This window comes from Sander lucioperca, chromosome 21 (genome assembly GCF_008315115.2).
Source record: "Sander lucioperca isolate FBNREF2018 chromosome 21, SLUC_FBN_1.2, whole genome shotgun sequence".
In the NCBI taxonomy this organism is placed as follows: domain Eukaryota; kingdom Metazoa; phylum Chordata; class Actinopteri; order Perciformes; family Percidae; genus Sander; species Sander lucioperca.
The window spans coordinates 13,547,883-13,558,495 of record NC_050193.1 but is presented as its reverse complement, the minus strand read 5'-3'; the positions used below and the strand labels follow the sequence as shown (position 1 = coordinate 13,558,495).

General features: G+C 38.6%; 1 protein-coding gene across 3 annotated transcripts; it reads right to left on the bottom strand.

The window, feature by feature from the left end:
* Positions 1–4,124: 4,124 nt before the first annotated feature.
* jpt2 (Jupiter microtubule associated homolog 2) lies at positions 4,125–9,799 on the bottom strand. 3 transcript variants are annotated; one of them, XR_004108726.2, is made up of 6 exons: positions 9,584–9,799; positions 8,423–8,628; positions 7,767–7,918; positions 6,049–6,082; positions 4,627–5,592; positions 4,125–4,558 (listed from the first exon to the last, which is right to left on the bottom strand). XR_004108726.2 is itself a non-coding variant. In XM_031320899.2 (5 exons), exons 1-5 carry the CDS (start codon positions 9,637–9,639, stop codon positions 5,318–5,320), a joined length of 723 nt encoding a protein of 240 aa, XP_031176759.1. In that variant the 5' UTR covers positions 9,640–9,799; the 3' UTR covers positions 4,125–5,317. The 3 variants fall into 3 exon arrangements, 2 of the variants coding, with proteins under 2 accessions (XP_031176759.1, XP_031176760.1); XM_031320899.2 differs by having other exon boundaries at positions 4,125–5,592; XM_031320900.2 differs by having other exon boundaries at positions 4,125–5,592; positions 8,477–8,628.
* Between the last annotated feature and the right edge of the window lie 814 nt (positions 9,800–10,613).

Below are 10,613 nucleotides of genomic sequence, written 5' to 3'. Positions count from 1 at the left end.
TTGAGCTAGCGGCACTACCATAGTCACTGCTGCGTCAAGTCAGGCAGGCAATACCGGAAGTCAGCTCCACGATTTCAAAATAAAGCTACAAAATCTGATGACATATGATTATGTTAAATAATGATACATGCTCAGCTTTTCTCAACGATGTCAAAACAACACCGTTTTTAAATGATAGCTCAGAGGGACACCCTGATTTTACACGTGAAACAACGCGCTGTTACACATCCTGTGAAAGATAATCTCTTCTGTGGCTCTGGCTGGAGCTTTCTAAAGTAAACAACCCTGATGTTTTCACCACGTTCATCTCGGTTTGGGTTTGGAGACTAAAGATTTTTTTTATGGTAAAGCCTTTGTTACAAACTTGTGGAGTTTCAAAGAAGTTTGTCAGGCAGGGAGGGAGAAACAAATCAGTGTGCCACTTGTTGCATCATGGGAAATGTATGGGATTCAATGTTTCTGAAGCTTGACCCATTCTAAGTTCTGAATATCAGGATATTTCAGCCTCTGCTACATCAATTTTGACAATAAAAAAAACACTCTTTTGTGATAGGCTAACTGAAGTGCTATGCTTCAGACATACGATCGTCATTTGAATTGTTAGCTCTCCATCCTTAAAAACTACTCCATTCCTAATGAGCTCATTTATGAAAACTCTTCATAGACACTAGACAATTATATGTTATTGTACGTTAACATTATTTTTTTTTTAATAAAGATCTTCCAAATGTATAATCGTCAACCAATATATAATACTCAACCAATTACTTCGGAGCTTAAAGACTGTCATCATTAATATACTATTCTACATCATACATTTATATTACTAAATTTAAGGTGTGGCTTGAAATACTTCTTTCCATATGGTTTTGAATTGGGTTAGTTTGTTCTTCTGTAAAGCCACTGTCTGAAAAACATGGTAACATTCTTAAATCAGAAGTGAACATACATGTAACATCTCATGTTAGAGCCGTATTTAGGATTTAAAAAAAATGTAATGTAATACTATTTAACTTATTTCTCACAGTTATTAATTTATTTATTCATTTCTATTTCATGTAACTTATCTCCCTTTACGGTGATCTAAATACCAAATTCTGGGTGTGACCTCAGTGTAGCTTACATCTCTGTCTTTTGTGTTTGGTTATGCAGTCACGTTTGCCAATAGTTTTATTTTGGAAGATGAAACCGGAAGTTGTAACTATCTTCGTAGCCCACTTGACCTAAGTCCGCAGCAGTACTGGTGCTAGAATTTAATAATAATGACAATGCACTCTCCAAAAATGAAATACTGTAAAAAGTCTTTGCATTCCAGAAACGTCCACAAACAAAAGCAAGTACACGTGATTAGGCCATACAGAACATTATCGATAGATTAATTTAAAGTTAAAATTTGGCAGCCCATTTTAATAGATAGCATACTATTTCGCACTTGACAGAATACTGAAAAATACTGAAATACCCCAGACAAAACAGCTCTGTTCTTGAAAGTCAGTACTCAGTTTGGTTATTTAGTAAATACTGACAAAAGTTCAACTCAAGAGGCAGAATCAAACATCTGGAATCAAGTACCAGGCATCAAGTACCTTCAAATATGTATTTAACCTAATGATTAATTATCTTTTACTAACTACAGTATAAATAATCAGGACTATTATAAGTATAAGAGTGCTGATCCAGAATCTGCATGATTTAAGTGGGCATCATTTGCTTCAAAAAGATGATGCTGAAGTGAATATGTGCTACTCATTTAAAATAAATGATAGATTGGATCATTAAGCATACCAGCAGCTACACATTTAAAATGAATGCATAAAGAGATACAATAAGAGTTAGGCCTCAATTACCATTTCAATTTTTTGCAGCTTGAAGAGAAAAGAGATTACCTCCTCATTATATTCCAATGACAAGACAAGATGTGGAGGAATTCAGCTTTCCACGGTCAGACTTTTATCATTAGGTACTTGCTGCAAATGCACTTGACTCTGCAAAAGAGATGAATAGAGTCACAATATCTTTCTTCAGTGGACATTCCCACCATTAGCATTAAGAGGGATGAATATCTCCAGTTGGCATGTGATATTAAAGTAATTTTTGTACACATGAAAACCAACAGGATGTTAAAATAAACAAAGTAACATTACTGGATGTATTAGAAAAAGTATATATACGCACGCAAACAAGAAAGCTTATCACAAAAGGATCTGCTTTCAAAGATGGTCTTGTCTTATATTTATTTCTTGCCTTTTAAAGAAAACTTTACACTTCCTATAACATTATTTACAAAGGTAGACTGTTCTTCCCTGTATAAGATTAGTTTGAATGTATGCTCAACAAGACTAATGCCTTAACATAAGAGGGAAGGGTTACAGCACCAAGACCACACAGATAGGACAGCATAGGACATGTGAAAAAAAGGGAAGGAGTTGAGAGCAAACTTCTTTCACTTGAACTTTAAGTCTGACAAGTGTAGCTACGGCTATTGTTTGCTGTGGAGAGGTCAACAATGAGGACAAAAACTGGTCAATGAAGCATAAAAACTGTAGATAAAGGACAAACACCGCCAAGGCCAAATTAATCTTAACTACCTCCATATTTAACAACTATTTCTAACAGCACCACAACCAAATTTAAAAATAGTAAATACTTGACAACAATACTCACATGGGGCTCTTTAAACTGCCACTCTAAAAAGGGAGATGGCAGTATTAACGTACAATATGCAATAGTCAGACAGTCTTCAGTTGTTCTTATTTCATTCAATAGGTGGCAGTGAAATACTTACAATATTTTTCTTTAGAGGCTCAGCAGAAGGTGGGTGGCCCACTAATCCTTGTATTGAACCAAAAGTGGACAAAGCAGATGTAAACTTACATGAACTTAGATAAACCTGGTTTGTATGTGTCAGCATGTAAAATGTAAACATCTTATATTACTGGATCTCTTTGTGTTTCTTATTTGAAAACTAAAAATCTTATTTAAAGCATTATACTGCAAATCATTATCACCCAGGTAAAAAGTTACAATAAGCACAAACAATTAATACAGTATAGAGAAAATAAGCACAATGACCTCATCCTGAATTTCTTCAGAGAATCTGGAAACAAATGTGACTCACTCGAGTAACTTGGGATTTCCACCTATGGATCACTTGTCCTATGTTGTTATTGCCTAAAATGTACCATATGCCATTATGTACTATCAGTCAGCCAACAGAGACATGAGTTGTTTATTGGTGTTCCTCTCATATCACACAAGTGCACCGTAATCAAGGTTGAGGAGGTTAAGCAATTGCCTAGTTTTCCTAATACCTAAGTCATTGCTGCTCATGAAACATTAGTTCTACTCTCTTACAGACATGCTGCGTGTGAAAGAGGCTTTGGTTACTCAAGATGCTGGTCACAATAGTCCAAGCAATCAGCCAAAATTCATTCCTCACCAATGCCAAGTCATTCTCACCCACAATTGTAAGCACAAAAATATGCCGAGTGTGAAATTTTAATTTCAAGGATGACATCATGTACAAGTAATAGCCATTTCTTGCCTGCCGTATCTGGCCTTCGTTTTTTGGAAATGTGTGGTTAAGTATCGTACTTTTCTTTTAAACTATAAATGTTTATCAATACTTAATAAAATATAAGGAGACCTTATTTTCCGGGTATCATACAAATAGGACTCCTACCCATCTCAGTATCAGTACTCACATGCAAACATTTTGTCTGCTCTTTTAGACTGTTGCTTAAAATTAAAGAAATAACAGTACTGCAAATTCCAATGTGGAATTGCACAGCAAGAACTACATTTTACACCCAGGCATAAAGTGGCCATTTTGTCTCAGAACAAGCAGCTTGCAAAGAGAGCTGCCAAAAGGAAAAACTGGACAAAAGCACCAGTGTCAGGGATTCAAGAATTAACTATAAATTTGGAGCTGACAAGACTTTGTTTGTATGTCACATTTACACTGATCCAGACAAACATTTAACACAGTAAGCGTAGTATTTCCAGTTCTGGAAAGTGAATTCAACCAAAGTACTTCACCACTTTAAAATCAGTTATTATTAAATCTCAAACGGAGAGAAAAATTGTTATTGCTATGTTTTTGGAAAGTAAACAAGATGAACAAATTTAAATGCAAAACAACAGTTTTATTGCAATACACAGGATCTTCTTCTGCTGTGCTCATTGCCTGCCAGGCACATCAACACACTGGGGACAGGCTGGTACCAGAATACCATGAATGTGCATCTTGAAGAGAGTGAAAAGGTGATTATCAATGAGCCCACCTGGACTCAGGTAGGCCACGCGCTGGTCCAGAGTTCACTTATCTTCAGCCGTTTTAATTTAAAACATAAACAGAGGCCTACCCCAAGCAAAAAAGGCATGTTCTCAGATAAAGCAAGCAATGACGACAAAGCAGAGAAGTACCTGCACAATACATCCGCATACAATCAAAATGGAATTTTCTTTAAGGAAGCAGAAACATTTGGGAGTCAACAATTGCATTCATCTTTGTTTCAAAGTAAATTTTTGGCATCTATCCTTTAACCGAGTTTGAGTTCTGACAGCAGATCATTAATGTTGGACACATGTTGAAATGAAGAGATAACTCATAAGGAGGAGTTCAACACATATTATTTTGTAAAATTTACAGGTTTTATGTAGTCATCCAATCAGGATCCAGCAACATAAAAGGTGGCACTAGTGGAACTCCCTGAAACATTTTACATTGGTGAGAAGATCTATTCACCCCTTTCTGATTGAATGCCTACACATTAAAGATTTAAAATAAGCACCTTGAAATTTGAGCAAATGTCTCTGTGATTTTTTTTACGTAAGGATTTCCATTTCACATCAATCACTGTTTAAAGCTGAACGTTGTACAAGCACTCAGATATCTTAACCTTACTTGAGATGCAAAAACGTTTTTAAAATGACAAACTGTGCCTTAAACCAAACTACATCTACAAACACAAACGGTGAAATTAGTAACCACAATACTGAGATTGATAGTGTCACAGTTAAAGTGATTAGGTAATAGCTAGACTGTTGATTGGTGATTGAATGATCGCAGGTTTCATTGAAGAACAATATGACGAATTGGACAAAGAGCTGGAAGCCAGAAATAGGGCTCAAAGTGCAAGAAGTTGAGGACAACATATTTGAATAGGAATCTGGTGAGAACAACAAAAAGAAATCCTGCTCTGTGTTTAGATGTACAGGTGAATTAACCGTGGGGTGTTGGAATGAAAGAAGATTAACAGGGGAGCAGACAAGGAGCGTATGGACACAAACAGGGAGTAGAGGTGTGTTCAGCTGATCAGTAGAATACCACACTAGACTTTCCTCCAGGGGGGTTGAGGACCCTGTTGTGAGAGCGAGGCTTGGGTCCCAGATGAGGCTCGTGGTTCTTCAGCTCACCAGTCTCCTCTTTCTCAACAGCAGGTGAAGAAGAGGAAGAAGGGGACTGGGGCTTGGGCTTGGGCTCAGGCTCTGGAGGAGCTGAGACAACAGCAGGCTCTTCTTTGGCTGGCATGGGAGCTGGGGCGGCAGCTTCCACCTTCCCTTCAGGTTGGCTGACCATGGCTTCAAGTGCTTGAACAGGAAAAAATAAAGTGTCTTACAGAAATGCCAGAATAGAATTATAGCCTAAAGGTAACAAACATCTTTTCCCACCTAGAATATATATATTACAAATCACATCTTTCCAGATTCACAGTTGAGATCTCAATGGTATGAGCCCGCACCCTATACCTACTTCTTACGTCTTAAATAACCACTTGTGCACATTCGAATGGTCTTATTTTGTAATTCAAAACTTAAGGCAACAGTTGGTGTTGATTTGTTAGTATTAGCAATGGGTGCAAAACTTAAAATAAACATTTCATTAAACAAAGAAAAAGAAGACCTAACTATTTTCTAATCCCTGTGATCTGCATAACAAGACTCTTGAACAGAGGTACTTTCAAAGCTACAGTGAGTAGGAAGACTCAATATAAAACAAATCTCCCAAAAAGATTTCACATGGACATTGTCCTTTATGTAACTTACATGGTGATGATTCAGGTCCCACACTTAGATTGTCCTGTAAAATAAATAAAGAATATCAATACAGCATAGTATCGCAATATTTTCCATGGCAATACTGTATCGATACACGGATGCAAAGTATCGCTCTTTTATTATATAAATTACACGTGATAATTTAACGTTTTGGTACTAGAATAATAAAATTAATTGCTTTTTCAGCCCACTAGATGGAAAACTGAAGTGAGATGAATAAACAGAAATGTATCTTTTTTTAGATAAAACACATGTTGACAAGGTTTTCCTTTCCAGACATTATTTAAAGTTGGGAAAAGGGTAATAAATTGCAATAGGTTTAAAAACGCAATAATATTGTATCATGACAAAAGTATTGTGATAATATCGAATCGTGGGGCCTCTGGTGATTCCCACCCCTAGTAATCAGTGAAAGGACTTAACACAGGCTCTCTTCTTGCTACTAGAATAGAGCTAAAGCAACTGCTCAAATTCTGGAGAACAGTGCAACTTCCATGACCAAGGGTCCTATCTGACCCCTAAATTCCTAATTGTGCTGCATTCCAGCAGCGCCGTGGCCACCAGAGCAATCACGGCCACTCAAGAAAATGCTTGCGATTCCAGCAGCCACGACACACAGCGTGTCCCAGAAGTGTCTCTCTGCTCCGCTAAAAATACACGCTAGGTCTATTTTAGATGGAGCAGAGTGTGTCGCACAGGCCAGGCAGGAAGCGGAACAGCTAGAGCATTCGGTCATTTTCAAAATAAACACTGCAGTAGAGGTGTTGAAATTAAATAATCGATGCATCGAATTGTGGACATGGACGATGCTGCATCGATAATCGGCCGGGCCATAATCGATTATTTCTGTTTACAATTTAATGTAGGCCTAACAACCTTTCTGTTTACATAGTGTTATGTTTTGCACATTCAGGAAGTGCCATGTGCTCAGTGCTGTAGTTTTATATATCCAATTTATTTAGTATTAGAGCACTGCAGAATGCTTTGTTTTTGAAGCTTGAAAAGCTATGAATTAAATATCCTATATGGCTCCAATAGTAAAAATGTATTTGACGCATCGAGACATCGAATCGAAGACATGATAATCGTAATCCAATCGGGAGATCAGTGAAGATTCACACCTCTACTGTGCAGACTCCTGTTCGTATATCACATACTATTACACTATTTTAACTAAAACAGAGCAACAAATCGTTGATCCATGTTGTTCATAACTGGACTAAATGGACGAAACCATTAAACTACTACTTACTTTAAAAGTATGTTTGCATGCCTTTCCAGGCTGCAAGTGGACAGGTGTATGCAATACAAACACCATCACCAACCTCAACAGGTTTACAGAAAACATTTAGGTTTGGTCTCAGGAGTCTAAGCAAACAATACTCTGGTTGCACAAACACTACTGACCCGTGGGGAAGACCGATTGATACACACTAAGGTATGCAACACAGTTGCTTTGCGCTTCAAGTCTTACAGCTCAAATGAGGATCAAATATTGGATAAATTGAGTAACTAGCAGACGTTTGGACCCTAACTGCACAGTGGTAAGTAGACAAATAATACATTTTTAATTTGGGGGGGGGAACTATTTCTTTAAAAGCTCACTTGTTGGTGAGCTAAAGAGGGGAAAAGGAATAATATAAAATTAAACAAAAAAGTAAAAACCAGAGTCAAAGTGGAGTATAAAATGTAGGTGCATGGCCTACCTTTGGCTTATTTGGGTGGCTTCGGTTCTGGCTTTGGGCAGGTGCACTCTCTGCAGCACCGAATATGTTGCTGGTTGGTCCACCAGGAGGTTTGGGTCTCTGTTGCCGAGCTGGAGGTTCAGGTTCCCCAAATATTCCGCTGGTCTTCCCACCTACATAAAGTATTACCAAGATGTGTGTTAAGTTATGCAGCAGTGACAGCATCATCATGACACTTATGACTGGCTAGTGGAATGCAAAGTGCATTTGGTGGTATGACACTGTGGCAGAATCTACTCTGTGGTTATAAGAGATTAGGAAATAGTTTGACATCGGAATGGTGCTTTTTCATGGCCAGTCCCCCTCCATACCATGCACATAAGAAAATTATAGTGCCACATACTGTACACATACCACAGTGGCAGCAATTCACTGACCATTTCAGGGATTCCAATGCCACAGTGAAAATAAGCAGATACTGCAGTCAGGGTGACTCGGCAGTCCCTGTCTGAAAACTCAGACCCTTTTTCAATACTGAACTGAATGAAAACATACAACTGAAAATATACTTGACTATAACAGATACTCCATAAAATCTGGAGGTGGATTACATCCATGCAGAGAACTGTGAAAGTGTTGATACTGTAATTATCACATCATTGTAACAGTTTTCACACCCTGGTTTTTACTGGCCTGCCTCTGCACATCAAGCCCTGACAAGCTGGTCTGACCTGGAGGATTGGAGCGTTTGGGTACACACTGGGACTCCTCTGGTGGAGCAAAAACTTTAGAGGCCATCTTATTAGGTCTTCTTGATGCTGCAGCGTCATCTTCATATCCACCAAACAGGTTACTGGAGCCACCTCCAGGAGGCTGCAACACCCTGCAGGAGATGAAAGATTACAGTACCATTTGTATAGGATCCTATACAACGTATTCAAAGTCTAATTTAAATGAATTACCCTGCACAGGCGTGACCTGACAAAGACAGACTTCAAATAGAGACAGATGATTTTCACCGGTTTACGTGGAATCTTTATAACTAAATCATAAAAGATTAAAGTAAACACGTCAAAATGAAAGCGTGGACACTAATGTATTAAGAGAACCTTTGAGTCATAGTTTCATGTTTACTGAACGGTTAGAACCATTATGTCATTTTACACTCTAACACACAAAGAGGACAAATAGAAAACAGAAGGTAACTTGGGTATAAATATGGTATGCTACAGAACAGCCGACAACTTGAGCCAACGCAGCCAAATGACAGGTTATTTGATTATATATCGGGAATGGCGCCATACGTCTGAAAACTCTAGCTAGCTTGTTAGAATTGGCGCTATGGGTTCTCAACATACGTGAACTGTACTATTTAGCGGGGCTGATCCCAAGAACTGACGCTTTCGAGTCAGTAAGAGGAAACTGAATCTGCCCTAGAACAATGTGGCCGCAACGCCGTTGTTGTCGAATACAAAGAAGAGCAGTGAGTGGCTTTCACACACTTCCGCAGGCGCAGCAGACAACGCCTGGTCGGTTAGCTTTAAAGCTAATTCTTGACTCTTAAGTTTGCTAACGCAAGACAACTCAAACCAAGCTAGCTCGAGTTAAGCGCCAATACAGATGTTTGGCTTAGCGATGTGCTAGCGTACGTTTGAAGGCATTAGCAGAAAAAGTGATGGTGCAAAAAGCTACGAAAGCTCCTGTCATATAATGTTAACGTTAACCTACGTTAAACAACTAACATTAGCTAGCTGACCGTGCGACTGCCTATCCTCGAAGTAAGACAATGTTGGCCATTTCTTACACAGATAACCAAGCTACACGACTATATTATTCACCTTGAACTTGGTTTTGTACCAGTATCCAACCCTTGAAACATGTTTGTCGAAGTCATAGTGGGGTTTGAGCCTTCAAGTTTCCGAAGACAACTTCGTCAGTTTGCCAACTGGACTGGAGTAGGTTCCTCCTGTTTGCGCATGCCCAGCCAAACTCCGTAGTGAAGAATTTAAATCCACCCAAGGATGACGAATATAACTGGTCCACTGTCAATCTGATGCGGTGCGCTCGTTTCATTTCACCTGGTACACCTCAAGAAAAGTATCCATTGCGTAGAAGTATTTTGAGACAAAATTGTTCTTTGAAAACAACAGTACTGAAGCCACTGATTTGTGTGTTATATATTTTGAACATGTCGTATATAGAATGTAAACGAATAACTCCGCCCTGCTGGTCTGTCACAGAGCCGATGCACTACTAATCTCGATCAATTATGTTTCTTTTGTGACAACCGTAGCGCCCATAGATGGTCTGAACAAAAGCAACGTGGGCTTAATCTAAGATTAGGTACTCTAACTGTTATTTAATTAAATGCCATTTGTACCATATTCTGTGTGCTTTCTAGCTGGCGCGTTGTAACTATGGTTGTAAACCAATGTTTTGTTGTCAGCCCTAAATATCTGATTCTGATTCCGCTAGCCGGTTGGTTTTCGGCGTACGCCAGGATAAAATTCTACTGCAGCCTGTGTTCCGCCCATTGATTTGATCGTCAAAATGTCAATCACTTTCTGGGCGGAATTTATTTTTAGAGTGCCAAAAACCTCAGTTGCGTTGATCCAATCTAGTTGAAATAACGCTTTATTACTAAGCAAAATGTTAGATTATTTAAGAGTGAAACTGGCTTAAACTTTAAAAACATATATTGGAAAACGTATCCGGCATGACAGGAAGAGAATGGCAATTGGTCCATCGCAGGGTTTATCTCACTAACAATTGGCGGTGCCGTCTGTCAATCAAAATCTAACCGTCGTCCTCGTGTATTTTTGACCAATCATAGGATTTGTTTTTGAGTTGTAGTGGGCGTGCCTAAAC

Excerpts from the sequence above, each read along its gene's own strand:
- jpt2 (XM_031320899.2), bottom strand. The coding sequence starts at position 9,639 with ATGACTTCGACAAACATGTTTCAAGGGTTGGATACTGGTACAAAACCA. Across the intron at positions 8,629-9,583 it reads GGTACAAAACCAAGTTCAAG|GGTGTTGCAGCCTCCTGGAG; the intron begins GTGAATAATATA and ends CATCTCCTGCAG. Across the intron at positions 5,593-6,048 it reads GGGACCTGAATCATCACCAT|CACTTGAAGCCATGGTCAGC; the intron begins GTAAGTTACATA and ends TTCCTGTTCAAG.